At 38.7% G+C, this 19,350-nt stretch overlaps 1 protein-coding gene across 2 annotated transcripts in view; it reads right to left on the minus strand.

Annotated features, from left to right (window-relative positions):
* Positions 1-5,043: 5,043 nt before the first annotated feature.
* The window catches only part of fah (fumarylacetoacetate hydrolase (fumarylacetoacetase)), a 38,548-nt gene continuing 24,241 nt past the window's right edge, over positions 5,044-19,350 (minus strand). For both annotated transcript variants that reach the window (XM_031726266.2, XM_031726274.2), the window contains exons 9-14: positions 13,549-13,679; positions 11,308-11,383; positions 10,221-10,267; positions 7,403-7,504; positions 7,097-7,214; positions 5,044-5,843 (exon numbers count right to left, since the gene is read on the minus strand). In XM_031726266.2, the coding sequence (XP_031582126.1) occupies positions 5,767-5,843; positions 7,097-7,214; positions 7,403-7,504; positions 10,221-10,267; positions 11,308-11,383; positions 13,549-13,679 (551 nt within the window). In that variant the 3' untranslated portion in view covers positions 5,044-5,766. The remainder of the gene's footprint in view (positions 5,844-7,096; positions 7,215-7,402; positions 7,505-10,220; positions 10,268-11,307; positions 11,384-13,548; positions 13,680-19,350) is intronic.

Here is a 19,350-nt window from a genome sequence, read left to right on the forward strand (position 1 = left end):
GAAAGAATGATATCGATACTCCAAATAGATTTAGAGTTACAAAGCATTGTTTGAGGGCAAGTCAAGGCAGTTTTCGCTTTGCCTCTACTCAGTTATGGTGCATTAGAAGTCAAATATCTTAAATAATTCATATTTTCAAGATAAATTGTCAACACCTTTAAGATTCCCCCATCTCTTCTGAACAAAACGGTGTAAGAATGACTGTTCTAGCCCCTACGGTTAGGAAATTATGGCCATTTGTTTGAGAGGAATCCTCACTATGAAAATTCACTGCAGAAATCCTGCCTCTCTCTGTTCTGAGTGTGTGTAAAAACGGCTGCACCTGTTTTGGCGGGAAAAAGTACACAGCCTCTCTGATTGGTGCATTCAAATTTAGCAGCTCCCAGGCTGTTTGACTGACCTAGAAACTTGACTTTCTCTCCTCGTGTGTGTGTGTGTGTGTGTGTGTGTGTGTATGTGTATGTGTGTGTGTGTGTGTGTGTGACAGATAGAGAGAGAAAGAGAGGGCGAGAGAGAGTTTTTATGGGAGCATCTTATTGTATGATTTAAATTCAATATATTTAGACTGGTTGACTGAATTTGATCCTGTGTGTGTCTCTCTGTGCATGTGTGTTTCCATATGTGTACATATTTGTGATTGTGTGACTGTTATACTTTTTTTTGCTGATTTTTTTTCATTTAACAATTACATTTGAAGGATCCTTAGCATGTTCAGCATTTTTTCAGCTGTCCATTTTGCTTTTCCAATTTTTCTGTTTAAGTTATTACTATTGTGCTAAATCATATTATTTCTGCTATTTTATAAGATTTGTGCTAAATATAGTATTTCTGCCAAATATAGTATTTCTGATTAATTATAGTTTTTCTACCAAGTCATAGTACAGTATTTTTGCTTTTTTTTTAGGATTTTTATAGGGTATTTATATTGCTTAATATAGTATTTCTGCTTTTTATAAGATTTGTGCTTAATATAGTATTTTTGCTTTTTATAGGATTTGTGCTTAATACAGTATTTCTGCTAAATGTAGTATTTATGCTTAATCATACTATTTCTATATATTTTTGCCAGGTCCTCTGTGAGGACTGAGACATTCAAATTTACATATCAGGGCCTGCACGGCTTCCCAGCCAGCCAATCATATCTGAGGTCTGCCGTTTCTTCTCTCATCATATCTCAGCGACGGATGTACAAAGAGCAATGAAAATCGCAGTCAAAGTACACCAAAGTCCGCTGATTCACCCAGTACAAGAATTATGCTTCTAGTCCACCTAGTTTTTGAGTTACACGACATTTTGTAACTCCAAAAAACGGCGCTCTTTGCCTCTCACCACGATCTAATTCTGACTGCTCATCAACCTGTTTTCCAGGTACTCGTTCTCTTTCCCAGTGGCACAGTTTGTAATGACACAGGTCTGCAACCCAAAGGTCGTGGGTTCAATTCCACCTTGGTCAACATGTTTTTTTCCCTACAAATTAATACACTGTCACAGACCAGTAATTCATATTGATCATTTATTACAATTCTGCAAACTTTTATGATTTTACCAGCTTTTCTAATATGGACCTCACATTCTTGTTAACACTCCATGGCACAAATACTGTTCCCTTTAGGCTCTGTGTATGTGTGTGTGTATCAATATTTCTCCCATTTTAAAGTATTACTCCTCCATAATTGTATTTCTGTTAAATCAAAGTACTTTTACTACATCTTAGTACTTCTGCTCAATCATAGTATTTTGCCAAATCATGGTTTTTGTGCCAAATCATAATATTTGTGTTATGTTATAGTATTACTACTAAGTGGAGGAATTTCTGTCATGTTACAGTATATGTGCTGATTACAGTATTTCTGTATAATAGAATTTTGGCAAATCTCCTCAGACCAACAGAAAGTCTGGAAACTCTGCATAGAAAGTCAATGGAGAGCTTGTTCAAAATCACCGCTGGATTTCTCTAATGAGAGGCATTTTCAAATCGTCATATCTCCTTAACGAAGCGAAGTTAAGACATGAGGCTTGTGCCAATATATCTTCAGACACTCCTGACGCTCACAATTCAAGAATTTCTTTCTCACCTATTACCATTTGGCCATGAATGGGGTTTGTTTGAGGGTAGGAAATTCGTCCCTCGCTCAGATTTCTTCAGATTTCAAACTTTGGAAATGAGGCAATTTTTTCTCTCGTCATATCTTTTTGATGGATTTCCACACAGACCTGAAAATTTCCATGACTGTTCACCACAGCCTGCTGTCTCTTACGGTGAAAGAACGATATCGATACTCCAAATAGATTTAGAGTTAGAAAGCGTTGTTTGAGGGCAAGTCAAGGCAGTTTTTGCTTTGCCTCTACTCAGTTATGGTGCATTAGAAGTCAAATATCTTCAATAATTCATATTTTCAAGATAAATTGTCAACACCTTTAGATTCCCCCATCTCGTCTGAACAAAACGGTGTAAGAATGACTGTTCTAGCCCCTACGGTTAGGAAATTATAGCCATTTGTTTGAGGGGAATCCTGACTATGAAAAATAGACAGCACAAATCCTGTCTCTGTGCTGCATGTGTGTAAAAACAGGTGCACCTGTTTTGGCGGGAAAAAGTACACAGCCTCTCTGATTGGTGGATTCAAATTCAGGAGGTCCCAGGCTGTTTGGCTGCTGCTGCTGCTAGTGTGTGTGTGTGTGTGTGTGTGTGTGTGTGTGTGTGTGTGTGTGTGTGTGTGTGTGTGTGTGTGTGACAGAGAGAGAAAAGAGAGGCGAGAGAGAGTTTTTATGGGAGCATCTTATTGTATGATTTAAATTCAATATATTTAGACTGGTTGACTGAATTTGATCCTGTGTGTCTCTCTGTGCTTATGTGTTTCCATATGTGTCCATATTTGTGATTGTGTGACTGTTATACTTTTTTTTGCTGATTTTTTTTTCATTTAACAATTACATTTGAGGGACCCTTAGAATGTTCAGCATTTTTTCAGCTGTTCATTTTGCTTTTCCAATTTTTCTATGTAAGTTATTACTATTGTGCTAAGTCATAGCATTTCTGCTGCTTTTTAGTATTTGTGCTAAATACAGTATTTGTGCTAAATCATACTATTTCTGCCATTTTATAGTATTTGTGCTAAAACATATTTCTACTAAACGCAGTATTTCTGGGTAATCATAGTATTTCTATGTATTCCTGCCAGCTCCTCCGGGAGCCAATCCTCTGTGAGGACTGTAATTTTCAAATTGACATATCAAGTCATGCACGACTTCCCAACCAGCCAATCAAATCTGAGGGCTGAGACATTCAAATTTGCATATTGAGGCCTTCATGCCTTCCCAGCCAGCCAATCACATCTGAGGGCTTACACATTCAGATTTGCATATTGAGGCCTTCATGCCTTCCCAGCCAGCCAATCATATCTGAGGGCTGAGACATTCAAATTTGCATATTGGGGCTTTCATGGCTTCTAAGACAACCAATCATCTATGTCATATATCTATAATTATTCATATTTTCTTTTAAAAGACAACACTTGATGATTCCCCATGTCTTCTGAACAATAGAATGTTACACCTGAGACCTGAAAATTTCCATGACTGTTCACCAAAGCCTGCTGTGTCTTACGGTGAAACAATGATATCGATACTCCATATAGATTTAGAGTTACAAAGCGTTGTTTGAGCGCAAGTCAAGGCAGTTTTTGCTTTGCCTCTACTCAGTTATGGTGCATTAGAAGTCAAATATCTTCAATAATTCATATTTTAATGATAAATTGTCAACACTTTAAGATTCCCCCATCTCTTCTGAACAAAACGGTGTGAGAATGAGTAGTCAGCACAAATCCTGTCTCTGTGCTGCGTGTGTGTAAAAAACAGGTGCACCTGTTTTGGTGGGAAAAAAGTACACAGCCTCTCTGATTGGTGGATTCAAATTTAGCAGGTCCCAGGCTGCTTGACTGACCTAGAAACTTGCTTGTCTCTCCCTATATGTGTGTGTGTGTGTGTGTGTGTGTGTGTGTGTGTGTGTGTGTGTGTGTGTGTGTGTGAAAGAGAGAGAGAGAAAGGGAGGGCGAGAGAGAGTTTTTATGGGAGCATCTTATTGTATGATTTTAATTCAATATATTTAGACTGGTTGACTGAATTTGATCCTGTGTGTGTCTCTCTGTGCTTGTGTGTTTCAATATGTGTCCATATTTGTGATTGTGTGACTGTTATACTTTTTTTTTTGATTTTTTTTTTCATTTAACAATTACATTTGAGGGACCCTTAGCATGTTCAGGATTTTTTCAGCTGTCCATTTTGCTTTTCCAATTTTTCTATTTAAGTTATTACTATTGTGCTAAGTCATAGCATTTCTGCTGCTTTTCAGTATTTGTGCTAAATACAGCATTTCTGCTAAATCATACTATTTCTGCTATTTTATAAGATTTGTGCTAAATATAGTATTTCTGCCAGATATAGTATTTCTGTCAAATTACAGCATTTCTGCTATGTTGTACTGTTTCTCTAAATCATAGTATTTCTGTAATGTTTAAGAATGTTTGGCTAAATATATTCTTTGTGTTATCTTATACTATTTCTCCTGAATTCTTGTATTTTTCGAGAAGTTATCGTCTTTCTGGTAAGTTACAATTTTTCTGCTACGTTCTGCTATGCTGTTGTATTTCTGCCAAGTATTATGTTTCCTCTAAGATATTACAGTTCTGCTAAGTTACTACATTTTAGCAAAGTTCCTTTGCTTCTGCAAAGTTTTTACAATTTCTGCAACTTTTCAGCTTTTTCAGCTAGTTTCAGCAGACAGCTTCAGCTTTAAAGCATCCACACTGCATTTTCGCAGGAAATGCAAATTTTTCTAGTTTATTTAAATGTCAGAAGTCTTCTTCCTAAACTGGATTGAGTGTAACTTTGGGTGAACAAATCTGAGTCTGATATTCTTATATTACCTGAAACCTTGCTTACAAAATCAATTACTGACAAAGCAATAATGAGACAGTATGCCATGACGCCCTTTCTTCTTCACTGCACACTGATGCAAATACAGAATCACCACTTCCAGACAGCTTTTTTTTTTTTTTTACATCATTTTTTATTCAGCTTTTCAGAAATGATTGTCAGATTTTTGGAAGCATTCATTCTTGCATCATCATCTTTAATCTGTATTCAAGTTTACCAATTCATCTTTTTCCTGTTTTTTGTCATATACACATCCTGTTCCACTGGAGTTTCAGATAATAAGGTCAAAATGTTTACAAGTCCTGAGCGCCAAAAAAATCACAGTGACCTGAACATTTACGTTTAACTATTTTTTAAGTTGCTGCTCTGTAAGGTGACATAGAGAGATAATATATTCATCTCAGATCAACTCCTATTGAAGTGGGGAGTGGAAGAGCTCCAGTTGGATAATTGGATGTATTCATTCTGAATGCAGCTGTGTTCCTGAGGTGGCAGAGTAAGTCAGCATGAAAACAAGACAATAACAGAACCAAATTTAAAATGGATGATTTCATCAGAGGAGATACAAAACATCAGTAACACTGATCCTGGTACAGCAGCAACATTGTGATATGATACGGGACAATCTCTCTGCTGGATGGATATTTCATTATATATCAGTAACAAGGTCAGAGATTACATTGAGAGAAATCTGCATTCATTATTTACTAAAGCCCATAGCACCTCTTTTAAAGAGAAGAGGAGAGTGAGGGGAAAGGAGTTGTCCATGTTGCAGTTTTTCATTGTTGTCATCAAAGCCAAGTGAAATACTTCTGTAAGTAGACATCTGTTTTAGAGCGGCAAAGCTGCAAGGATTGTTCCCTGGCACGTCCCAAAGCCCACCCTGTAGCCATCTCCTTCACAGTAACCTAAGCAGAGGAAGCCATTGGACACGTGTATGATCAGTGTCATGATACTGTGTAATACTGTGTAAGCTTGAAAGCTGAATTTCTGTCAGGCAATATAAAAGTAAAACTTTAGATCTCTTCTTTAGTGAGCCATCTGTTTGTAGTCATACATTTGTTTAGGGCTGTGCGATATGACCAAAATCTCATATCCCGATATAAGACATTTATTGTCGATATATACGATATAGATCACAAAAAATTTTAGATTTTCTGCTAATTCTGTGAAGCTCGGGCAACTCGACTTGCATGAAATGTTTTCAGCTGGGTGCCGTGTACCTGGAGTCGAGTGTTTTGACCAATGCATGAAACTATACATTTTTAGACATAAGTTGTAACGACCACTTATGTCTAAAAAAAGCGAGAACTTTAGGAAATTAATAGAGCCACTACAGTGACCGTCACAACGCTGATAAAATACAGTTTATTTGCGACACCAGAAAACAAACGATAGCGTAATGTGAAACGATAGATGTTTTCATATCATCATCAGATATATATTGTTATCTCGAACAGCCCTACATTTGTTTATGTATTCTTTTATTGGTTTTTAAATGTCTTAATGGTCTTGGGCCTTCTTATCTTTCAGATCTACTTTTACCATATGAACCCTCGCGGACCCTGAGGTCCTCTGGTACTGGCCTTTTGATTGTCCCTAAAGTCAGGACACATACTGTGTGTGTGTATTCATGATCGTTTCTGTTAATGAGAGTGTGGGGAGTGAGTGGGAGGGTGGGGTGGGCTGCTTTTAACCATGTAAGGCACTTTGTGCTACAGTTTTTTTTTTGTATGAAAAGTGCTTTATAAATAAAGATTGATTGATTGATTGATTATTATTATTTAACTATTTATTTTTAACAATAATAATAAAATATTGAAATACACTTTGAAACTGAACAGATTCCTTTCATAATGTCAGCCAAATTAAATTTTCAAGTTCAACAAGTCCAAACTTCAGCTGCAAAATTAAGGTAAGAGTTTATCTGGAAATTCGGATGCCTGAAGCACACCAAGAGTCTGATAGTGCACCAGCATGTACTAGAACAGTTTTATTCTAATTCTTCAATCCTTATGTTTTGTCTGTTGTAGTTAACCTTATCTTTATGTCCATGTTGGCATTATGTAAAAGTGCAAAAATGTTATTGCTACTTCTAAAAATATTGTCACATAAATCCAAATGGTATGAAGTGGAAAGCTTACTTTTTAAACACACCAACCTGATATAGTGACTTCATCTCCATCATTCAAGAAGGTTCTAGTTTCTTCTCCTCCCAGGTCAATGTTCTTAGATCCATTCCACGACAGCTCAAGCATGGAGCCAAAGCTCTCTGGATCCTGCCATGAAACAAACCAGTTGCAATAAGGACAATGGAAAAGCAACGACTCTCAGTGTGAAAAGCCCACAAGAGAATTTGCTAATGAGTGATGTTATGTAATCTAGCTTAAAAACTAAGAACTGACAGACAAAAAGGTACACATTACAGTCATCAAGTCCTAAGCATATTGTGCATGTGGACACTCACAGGTCCACTGATGGTGCCTGAAGCGAGCAGATCTCCTGGTTTGACATTGCAACCATTGACCGTGTGATGGGTAAGCTGCTGCTTCATGGTCCAGTACATGTACTTGAGTCAGAGAGAGAGAAATAAAAATAAAACATTAGTGAATGCTGATTCAAGATGGGGACACTCATGGTATGCAGTGGCACAGCGCGCTTTTCTACTGTGCACCTTATTTTGTGTTTTTTATGCCTTTTTACTGCAGCTTCCTGCAACACACTGGTCACTTTCAGTCATCAGACATCGGCCTCAGCCTGAACCTGGACTTTACTTCAGATTCGACCGACATTATCCCACCTGAGATTGTGAGACCACCCGGTGCTCTGTGGTACATTGTTAGAAACGGCAAGAAATGCAGACAGCGGAGGGAGAGGAAACAAAAGTGGGGATGGAGAGCTGATTATCATATCCAGCTGTCAAAATAACAACACAAACCCCTCCCTTCCAGCCATCCTCATCCTCCTCATTAATGACAGATCCCTCACAAACATCCCTGATCCCTCAGTGGAGTTACCTGGCCAGACATTACACTGCCAGGACCGCAACAAAGACTCCTGTAAAGGAAGGGGGGTGCTCTGTGCTTATGTGCTTCAGCACTGGTACCATAACAATAGAATTATGGACAGTCACTACTCACTGGACTTGGAGGCCATGTCAAATTAGTGCAGGCCCTTTAATTTACTTCACAAGTAAATTAAAGGAGCAAACAGCAGAGAGAGCACCCGGAGAGTGTCCATAATCTTGCTTGGGACTTTAAAAAGTCATGTTTAAATCGGTACTCTGTACCAAATTCCAACAACATGTTAAATGTCCTTGAACTTGTCCTGCCAGTGCTCAGAATATAGCCTGAAGCTGAATGTCTATAAAACAAAAGAACTCATTATGGACTTCAGGAGGTACAGACTTCCACTCCCCTCTCATAATAAATGGAGAACGGGTGGAATCTGTCTCCACCGTCAAGTTTCTGAGCACCCACATCTCTGCTCATCTCACCTGGACCCGCAACACAAACCCATTGTTAAAGAAGGCCCAAATTGGCTGTACTTCCTCTGTGTCCTGAGAAAGAATAACCTGGACTGAAAGCTGCTGCTGGCCTTCTACAGCTCCTCAGTGGAGAGCATGTTGCACAGATGGTAATTAACACAGCCCCAAAAATCATTGGCTTTCCTCTGCCACCCCTGGAGGCCATTATCAGATCCTCCTGTCTCAGAAAAACTTGGCCCATCACAGGTGACTCCTTGCACCCCACCCACCACCTGTTTGACCCACTGCCCTGGTTGGCACCACAGTCAATCAGGTTCCACATCTCCAGACTCACAAACAGCTTCTTCCCCAGAGACATTTGGACGGTTAACAAACACTATCTGGGCAACCCTTATAACTCACGCCACACAAATATTGGCTCTATACTCAGAGCAAATCCTTTGCACTACTTCCAAGCACACGGTTCTCCAGTGTGTGCCTTCCTATTGTATGCCTTTTTCTTGTTTTGTATATATTCCTGTTGACTGTATATATTTCACCTGTTTGTTATTTATTCCTGCTGTTTTTCTATTTACCTTTTATTCCTATACAGTTAGCATCGAGCACCCATAATTTTGTTGTAGATGTACATTGGCAATAAAGGGCTATTCTATTCTATTCTATTCTATTCTATTCTATTCTATTCTATTCTAAAGGAGAGCGACTGAAACTTTATACTGATTCGCCATTCTCCTAACGAATAAAGGTCAATCCTTCCTCTGCAGTCTTCTGACCAGCTGAGAGAAACGAAGAAGTCAACAATGTCAAAATTGCTACAGCTACACTAAATAGATAAAAATGTCAGAAAACACATTTTACATTGCCATAAGTATATAAATTCCGGCACTTAGCCATACAGTGGGCCTTTATAAACATTTACAAGAGAATGGGTCTTTCTAAAGAACTCACTGACTTTGAATGTGGTATTGTAATAGGATTCCAAGTCAGTTCATAAAATTGCTTCCCTTATTCCATGTCTGGGAAGGTTCTCAGCCATCCAGGTCATTGTAGTCTAAGAGGCTTGGTAAGAACAGCGTCTGAACTTCTTTAAGTTTCCTTGAAGACGTTTCACCTCTCACCCGAGAAGCTTCTTTAGTTCTAAGAACAATTGGTGCAGAGTCACAGATTTTAAGCCCCATGGGAGTGTCCCCCCAAGAGAGACATGGACCCCCTCGGATGAGAGGTGAAACGTCTTGAAGGAAACTTGAAGTAGTCCAGACGCTTTTCTTACCAAGCTCCTTAGACTTCCCTTATTCCATGGCCAATTTTATGTCATTTCTTTGCTGCAACAATTCAAAAAAATGGAGCAATCCATGTCAGGTTAAATCAAAGGATTGCTGAGAGTCAAGGCTTTAAATGACTCAATAACTTCAAAATTCCTCTGCCATTAACATCAGCACAAAAACTGTGTGCTGAGTGCTTCACAGCATGGATTTCCATGACTGAGCATCTGTTGCATATATAATGTGTAGATGGCTTACTACATTTGTTTATACATGCTGTTTTTCTTTAGTGGTGATCACGTGCAGCCAAAAATTATAATATAATATAATCATTTAGGAAGGAATAAAAGCAACCATAAAACGCAGGCAAAACAGGCATAGCTGAGACAGCAACATGTCAAGTCCTCCAAACAGACAAAAACAGAGATCAGAGAACATCCCTTTTTTTCTTTAATCATATTTTATATAATAAGGTTTTTTTTGTTTAAAAACATGCATTAATATAGTGGGTCTGGCTCTACAACCATGAATCTTACCTTAAAATTTGATCTGCAGATGTTCACAGCTTCAGCCATGCCTTTGCCTTTAGCAACAAAACAGATATTCATTTCAAAACAAGGGTAATAAAACCAAGGGTATTATTATAGTGAACTAAAACTAAACTAAAAATGAGGGGGAAAAAATGGTTAACTGAAATAAAATCGCATCCTTCCATCCATCTTCTTCTATTTAGTAGAAATAAGAACTATACTTTAAAAAGTATACTTTATACTTTTAAAATAACTAAGTTCAAATGAAAGTATATAATAAATGAGCTTATTTTAGGGTTGTGACAGTTTGGTCAATTGTGTTACTGCATAAGGCTTTGTTGCCTGACCTGGAATGTCAATGTGTCTTTGAGCCAACAAAAGTGCTTTGTTGCAGGTTCAATTCTGAACCTCTGAAAAATTGGCCTCTGACAACTTCCTTTATGTTATAATAAGCAGAGTAGCACTGACACTTTTAAAAAGAAAACTAAAATTCATTTGGAGATTTTGTTTTCAGGCAACCACCAGTTTACAGTAAATACAGAAATAATGCTTTACACCAGCCATTCCCAAAGTCAAGAGTCCTGTGGCCCACTTAAAAACCAGAAAATCCAGTGGGGCCAACCCAATCTTAAACTTTTAAGGCCAGAAAATTCTATTTTTTTTTTTGAAAAAAATCTGATCAAACTACAAGAAAAAAATTTCTTTGAATATTTTATTCCCAAACCAAACAGCAGAAGACTGTTGTCTATTAAGTGCTAATGCTACCCAGTCATATGCAAAGTGTTTAGGCCAGTATGTGTCTCACCAGCCACTGGGACAGACTTCAGCTATACATAAACACACCCAACGACAGTAAATTTTACAACCCTGTTATGAGCATTCATTAAAGTATCTACCCAACAGTATGTAAAAGGTTGAATTAGACTCACTTAACCAGCTGCATTAGAATGCTGCCTACATATTGAAACATCACAAAAACTCTACTCTATAACTATATATTACTTAACACTGGCAGGGACAGTGCTACTCCTCATGAGAGAACTTGACCATGACTATATGTACAATTGATATCATGATAGTTTGTGGATGGTACCTTTTAGTGAAACAAACAGATTAATATTGAAAGTATACGCATCATTGTGTTGCAGGTATGGGAGGGGTTCTGGATCCTGTTGGAAGACACAAAGTACAAAGCTGAAAAGGAAAAGTGACCAAAAAAAGATGAAAAAGAACACATTTTCATTTCACAGGTTAGAATGATGAAAGAAAAGGGTTGTGAGGTGATGTTAGATGGGAAGGTCTGGCTTGTAGTCTTTGCTCTAATTCATCACAAAGGTGTTCAATCAGGTTGAGATGAGGACTCTGTGCAGGTCAAGTTCTTTCTCGTCAATCTCACTAGTCAATCCCATCGTTATGGACCTTGATTTGTGCACTGGTGCACAGTCACGTAAGAAGGGATCAAGTTGGGAACATGAAACTGAATGAAATTGAACATGAATATGTTGGAAGGTTGAAGCATTAAGAGTTCCTTTCGCTGGAAGTAAGGGGCTGATCCCAACTCCTGAAAAACAACCCCACACCATAATCCTCCCTCCTTTAAGAAAATTACACTTGGCACAATGGCAGTGAAGTACCACTCTTGTGGCAACAACCAAACCCAGACTCCTCTATCAGATTGACAGTGGGAGAATCATTATTCGTTACTTCAGAGAACACATCTCCACTGTTCTAGAGTTCACAGGAAGAACAGGACAAGCTCCTGTTCTGCTGATGGGTTAAGGACCTTTACAGCCCTGTCCAGCATTATTTTAATTATTTTTTTTTTTTGCCTGTCTGTAGCGATCAGAATTATTGTTTGAAGGCCAAGAAAAATGCCCAATCGATTTATTTTCCCTAGTGGACCATTGTGTATTTGCTATACTGGTCCACTTCATTATATTTTTCTTTATTTTAAGTTATTACGATTACAATGGACAGCACCAGGGGATGAGAAAGAAGAGAAAGAAGAAGGAAAGTGAAGTTGGGAAGAGAGTTAAACGAATGAGAGGGGAAAAAAATAAAGGAGAAGAGGGGTAGAGAGAAAGGACACTGAAAATATGCTTGACCACCTGCGGGAAAAAAAAAGAAAAAAAAAGAAAAAAACACAGCAGGGAAACCACAGCAACAACCAACATAAGCATAAGTAACAGTAAATAATAAATACTGAATGTTGAGTACCTGTTTCTACACCTGTATGAACACTTGTGCGTACACCTGTGTCAAAAAGTGGATGTGGGAAGTCATAGCCCCCCCCCAAGAAGCAGGCATTGAGGAGATCCGGGCCCTGGACATCTGGAGGCCGCCCAGAGCATGAGGACCACCGCAGGGGCAATCACTCCACCCACCCAGAAAAGAGCTGAGAAGTGTCCCAGAAAGAGGTCACCCAGCAGCACTGTACAGAAGCCACAGGGGGCCGCAGCGACGAGCCCAGAGGCTCCACTGACAGCGGGCTATGCCACCAGGAGTGAGCCAGTACACACCTGAGCACCCAGCTGTAGGCATAACCACCAATGCACCCGCAGCTGGGGGCACCAGCCACTGGCAGGGTGTGTGGTGGGAGGGGCCTGAGATGTTCCGAGAGAGGTGGAATCTGAGACCTGACCTAACACCTAGATATAGACGAACAAGCACACACAGACACAACGATCCGTTCCCACCCTCATGCACACATATACAAATACTCAGCACTTGCCCAACATGGACACACACAGAAATAAATGTAGTGCACACACTCACACTCCCCTCTAAATACTCTATACTCCCCGGTCCAGGCACAAGCACCCCCAGAGGAGTAATCCCAGACCATGGACATGGTTCCCTTTACGCTGGGATGGAGAAAAGAAGACCACCCCTGGTCCTGCAGCAGCAGGGAAGCCCACCAGCCCAGACTCAGACCAGCTCCTCCTCCCAACCCTCCACCCCAGATGGCAAACAGAGAATGGGGTGTGTGAAGAAAGGAAGCCCCTTCCTGGAGTCAGCTCAGCCCCTGACCCCCATGGGTGCCCTGTTCCCTGATATCCACCAAGGACAGTGGGTGCCTGGGCCCATCCAGACGGAGGCCCACAGCAGCAGCAGCACCAAGCTCCACAGCGCATGAGGCAGCCCCACCCGACCCAACAGCAAACTACACCCATTCAGTTAACTCCCAGACTACATAAGACAATAGACACCCAAGTTGAGTTCATCTGTTGACTTGATGCTATAGTCTGATTCAAATGTGCTCCTTAATTATTTTTGAGCAATGCACTACATGCCCCTTGTCTTTGTTGTTGTTAATTGAGAACCTTGTGTTAACCTGAATGGGGTTAGGCTCAGCAAAGGGTAACAGTGCCTCCATGGGGACGACCCAAGGTGAAATAGTTGTCCCAAAATTCTTCCCCAGGAAAGGTCCCAATGGAACATACTCCCAGGCCTGGATGTCCCTAGCTGAGAATAAACACAAGTGAGAGAAGAGAGAGTAATTAGGTAGGTTATTCTTTTTTCTTTCCAAATTACCTTGCAGATTATTCAATCCACTCTTGTGGCAAGCATTTAATTTAATAAGTTGTGTTCCTGGACACAAATTTCCAAAGTGCATAATTATCGGTTAATACAAGCTATGAGTTAAAATATGGTTTTCCATTTATAAAACATTGTGTTCTTCATTGCCAGATTGACAAGTGTATAGTGAGAATTCTTTAGAATCTATACGTTGGTCGCACATAATATACTTCCAGATTAAATATCTTTGTTTCAAAATCATGCAGAGTGTAATGATTTGTGTATTTATGTCAATGAACACAAACAAATATGTTTTGCCATTAGAATTGGTAGTAAGGGATAATTCATCAATATACCATCCTATTTATTAATGAATCAATTTGTCAAGGGACATCTCTAAAATACATGCACAAGCACATGTTTAGTCTAAGTAATGTTTTATATTTACTAAAACAAACTGTTGAGTTAAATTTAATCTTGATCTTGAAAGGTTAGTATATACAGTTCATACCTTGTACCATAATTCATTGTTGTAATCCAGAGTTTCATATTCATTTTATTTTATTCAATTTGCTGTTCCTCAGATTCCACTTCATTTAGAAACTGATTCCTTTTGATCTCATAACATTTTAATGTTTAAAATTACATCTATAACAAATCAGTGATTAGAAAATATATTTTTAATTAAATTAAGAAGACATTTTCTACGATTTAAAGCTGCAGTGGAGACTGTCTAATTAATTCGCCTAGATCTATGATCATTTGGTTCAAAGTTGCATTGGCTACTGTGGTACCAGCATGGCCGCCTACAGGTTTAGTTTTAATGAAAATGGTTCCTCTCATGAAATCTAGCTGCAGTTCATAATTAGACAGTATATATTGTTTAAGTATATTATACAACAGTATTGTGTAAGTATATATTTTCACAAACAAAGACTCAAATGGAGCTATGGTAGTGTAACAGGACTGTTACTGACAAAGAGTAACTCTCTACTTTGGGGGTGACTGTAGCTCAGGAGGTAGAGCAGGTCTGCTAACTGAAAGGCTGGTGGTTTGATCCCTGGTTGCTCCAGTCTGCATAGCAAATATCCTGTGGCAAGATACTAACCCCAATTTGCTCTCTGATGCATCTATCAGATTATAAATGTGTGTGAATGAAAGTACCTTCTTTCTCTTTTGGGGTAACTTATTCTTTAATGTTCAAAAAATGTATGGGTCCAGTTTGAAATGTTTGTTTCTTGCTGGTTTAACTCAAACAGTACTTTGACTGCAGGCATTCTTGGTTCCTGGGAGAAGTGCCTATCGTACATTTGCATTCATTTTTTCCCCCCATTGCACTATTTAGTTGTAAGTATAAGTTTGACAGTGAGTTCCATAGGAGTCAGCACCGTTCCTTTGTTTGGGGAAGGATAGAGTGCAAGCATGAGGAGGGAGGGATAGGTGATCTTTCAGGTGATGAGAAAAATATTTTCACATCTAAAGCATCTAAACCCGGATATAGTATTTTTACAAGACACACACCTGCAGGATACACATCATTTCAAGCTCAAGTACTCATGGGTTGGGGAGATCTTTCATTCAGCCTTTAAAGCCAGAGGAGTAGCTATTTTAATTAGTAAGAAGGTTCATTTTACTGTATCCAAAACAATATAAAATAAAAATGGTAGATTTCTTATAATTGCTGGATGTTTATTTTACACCCCGGTTTATTAGTTAACATTTATGCTGCAAATTTTGATAACCTAGGTTTTACAAATAACCTATTTAGCACTCTTCCTTTTCTTGATACCCATCATCTAATTCTCGCTGGGTACATACTGTGTAATGAGCCTGACATTAGACTGCTCCTCACCTCGTGTCTTTACTCAGTCCTCAATGTCAAATTCAGTCTCACACTTCATGGGTTTGTAGGACACATAATCCGTAAACAAAAACATATTCTTTTTTCTCCCAGGTACACCAATCCTATTCCTATATAGTAGATTATTTCTTTTGTTGATGGCTCTCTAACGCCTAAAGTCATGTAGCACTCAGTCATGTCTGAGTACTACCCAATCGTTATTTCAGACTATGCTCCACTAAATTTACCTAACTTGATTTGGTGTAAACTTGAAATTCAATTTCTCCACATTTTTCACCCCCCTCGGTTATCTATCTCTTATATATTCACTGCCTATTAACCCTTTCACACATAGTGGTCACTACAGTAGACAGCTATTCAAAGGCTGTTTTCTTGTATTTGTGTCAGTGTTGATGGTATACTTGCACATAAACCACTATATTGGACACTGATGTGTCACTCCATACCCTGCCACCCACTGGTCGTTTAATGTTACAATAGATGTATGACGTGTTTGATTGTAATTATTGTTATTTAACCCTGTCATGCATGAATTATAACAACCTCAATCAGGATTTTTTTCATCTTTTCATGCCTAAAGATGAATAAAAATAGTTAAGAAAAAAATCCTGATTGAGGTTGTCATAATTCATGCATGACAGGGTTAAACCATCTTCTGTTACTGACACTGACAATGACACTGACAATGAAGGCTCGTTCCAAAAACTCTACCCATAAGTGTACACCCTTTGTGGAATATCTCAAATCTTTACCTTCTCGGTACCTAGAAAAATGCAATTTACCCACGCTTTGACTGGGTTGAAAAGATGTGTTAATAATTCTTATTTAATTTAGTCACAGGATTTAAGCACCTTCCCCTTCCACTCTTTTCTTTAATTTAATTTAAAATAATTTTTTTTTAAATTTCTTTTTCTTTTTCTTATTACTTTGTTCTATATTTTAATTTGCTCTTTGTTTTAAAACAAAAGTTGGTTGGAGAAATCTAATGTCATGTAAGATGCATATAATGTGTATAAGTTTGTATAATCTCTTGATGAAAAAAAAAAAAAGCACTTAGACAGGAAAAGTGCTTGTGTGAAGTGCTATGAGTGCTCAGAGTAGAAAAGTGCTATATAAGAACCAGTCCATTGACCATTCCTCTTCCAACTTCACCAGTATAACTGCAGATATTTTTTTTTCCTCACAGATCATTTTTCAGATCAGTGAACAGGCTGACGGTTAGAAGCACTTCTGCTCAGCGAGCCTTCCGGACCACATCTGTGTTACCACAAACTGACACACAAGTATTAGTTTGAAGTACAAAGTTGAATGAATTAAAAAGTGTTAATTTTACCCAGCAGTGATCTGTGTACATCTGTGAGACTTCAAACACTAAATTAGAGCCAATTTTAATTAAACCAAAATGTTACACAGCCACGATACTGGAAGAAGTATAAAAATCCTGTGGATAAGTCAAAGTAACACTGCAAAATATCCATAATGTGAATTAGTGAATGAATTCTGCAACATTTATGAATGCAGGCCTAACCAAATGAGTGAAAAGGAATGCAAACAAATGAAAACTAAACTGCACAATGTCTATATGCATACTTTCAAACAGTACTTCTAACTGTTGGTGCCCATACTACCAGTATTGAGCCACTGATGCCAAAGGACACCTTGTGTGTACCATTTCATCCCAGCACCTTTAGACTTGCAGTATTTGACGCTCTAGGAATAACTTTGCCAAAAAAGTGTTGTTTGGCAGCACACGCAGAAGCAAAACAGTGCGCGGAGAACACAGACTTCAGCTAGCAGATGTGTTCGGATAATGTACTGCATTGCTCAAGTTCATACACCAATGGAATGCTTCAGAACTTCAGAATGCACATTACGCCATGTTGTATCGGAAAGTGATAAAATAGGGAAAACAATGTCTAGAAAAGGTCTAGAAATCCAAAGAGCAGAAACTCATTGGGGAGACATACAGGAAAAAAACAATATGACACAACAAAAAACTAAAGCAAAGACTTAAAATAAACTCAGAGATAACGAGAGAAGGGGAAGCAGGCAGGGGAAACAAACACAGCTGAAACTAATGAGACAAAGGAAGCAAATCTAAATAGAAAGCATAGGCAAAAAAGGTAATTAACAGAGACAAGCAATACAAAAGGGACCTAAGGTTATTTGTAACTAAAACTAAGAACTGAAAGGCACAAATAATTAAAACAATAAGAAACCAATACAAAGCATTGGAGGATAAACTTATAAAAGCACAAGGAAAAGAATAAATAATGACCCATCAAGGACTGAACAGAAAATGTCATGAAGCCTATCCATAGGTTCAGTAAGGAAGATCTGTAGTTGTTTGTCTGCCTGCTTTCCTGGGACTTTGGTTGCTAGTCCATTATTTACTTCACTACCCGTTTCCCTCGCTGTCAAACTCAATACTGTCATCATTACTCTATCCAGTCATCTTCTCTGAGTCAATCAGCCTCCTGGATGGTTTAAATCTGTGCTCTCCGTCATTCAGCCTCTCATTCCACCCATGAAGGTCAGTGGTTCCTTGGCTCCCCCTAGTCTGCTTGCCAAATATCCTTAGGCAAGATATTAACCCTAAGTTGCTCTCAGATGCATCCATCGGAGTAGGAATATATGTGAACGGTAGTTAGTAAGCACTTAAAATCACAGAAGAAAGTGCTTGTGTGAATGTTGCATGTTGTATTAAGCGCTTTGAGTGCGCCAGGGGAGTAGAAAAACGCTATAGAAGAATCATTCAATTTATCTTTAGCGTTCGTGCAACCCACCACCTCCCAATCTCCAACTCACAGGCACCTCAGTCAGAGCTCCAGCTAAGCCTCGGTCCTCATCTTCACCAAAACCAGGATCTAGAGTCCCGGGGTGGGGGGAGGTTTCCCTAAATCACTGGAGTCTAATTGCCAAATACATTTATTTCTCTATGTCAATAAATCATGTTCACTTCTGTCAAATCATCTCTTCTTATTGAAATAATTTCCAAAACCTAAAACCCAGAAGCATGACACAGTAACAGCAGTGTTCCTAGAGCTATCCTCTGTGAAGCTAACAAAACAACATATTGTGGCATGCAGAGGACTCTTAACAAGGAAGCTCAACACAGAGATTGAGCTTGCTGTTTGACCCCAAGCTGGTAGGAGGAGCTCTTTATTAATCACTTGCTGATGTTACACTGTGCTTCGAGTGTCAATAACAGCATAACAGAACTCACTTATGGTACTGCGTTCTTTCTATAAAACAATAACTGTCAGTGACTTTGTAATGCAGTATAAACACAACATTTAAGATAACAGTTAAAAGTAACGTAACCATAAACAATGAAACAAGGACATCTAAATAGCAGCACATGTCCCAAGGCATGATGGGAGAGAACTAGCTGCTCCCCCAACACGCCACAATATGCATGGTAATAGTTTTAATGCCAATCTTCTTTCAGAATTTTTTTCTCATCTTGCACACAGATACAATTCATTGCCTGAGCTTTCTCTACTTAAAAAATACTTTAAATAAACAAACAAGAAGAAAGCATTGAATTTAGCTTATTGTGCAGTTCTATGGGAGAAATTTTAGATGGCAAATATTCATAGAAAGTCTGTGGTGAAGTCTGTAGTCTGATCTCCTGAGGGCATCAGCAGTCATGTATAAAGTAAAAGTGACACCAGTTCACCTTCAAGCTGCATATTCAGCAGAAATGTCACAGGCTGAAAAATCTCTTACCACTGTACTGTTAGGAGGAAAACC

The sequence above is a fragment of the Oreochromis aureus genome, linkage group 1 (genome assembly GCF_013358895.1).
Source record: "Oreochromis aureus strain Israel breed Guangdong linkage group 1, ZZ_aureus, whole genome shotgun sequence".
Lineage (NCBI taxonomy): Eukaryota > Metazoa > Chordata > Actinopteri > Cichliformes > Cichlidae > Oreochromis > Oreochromis aureus.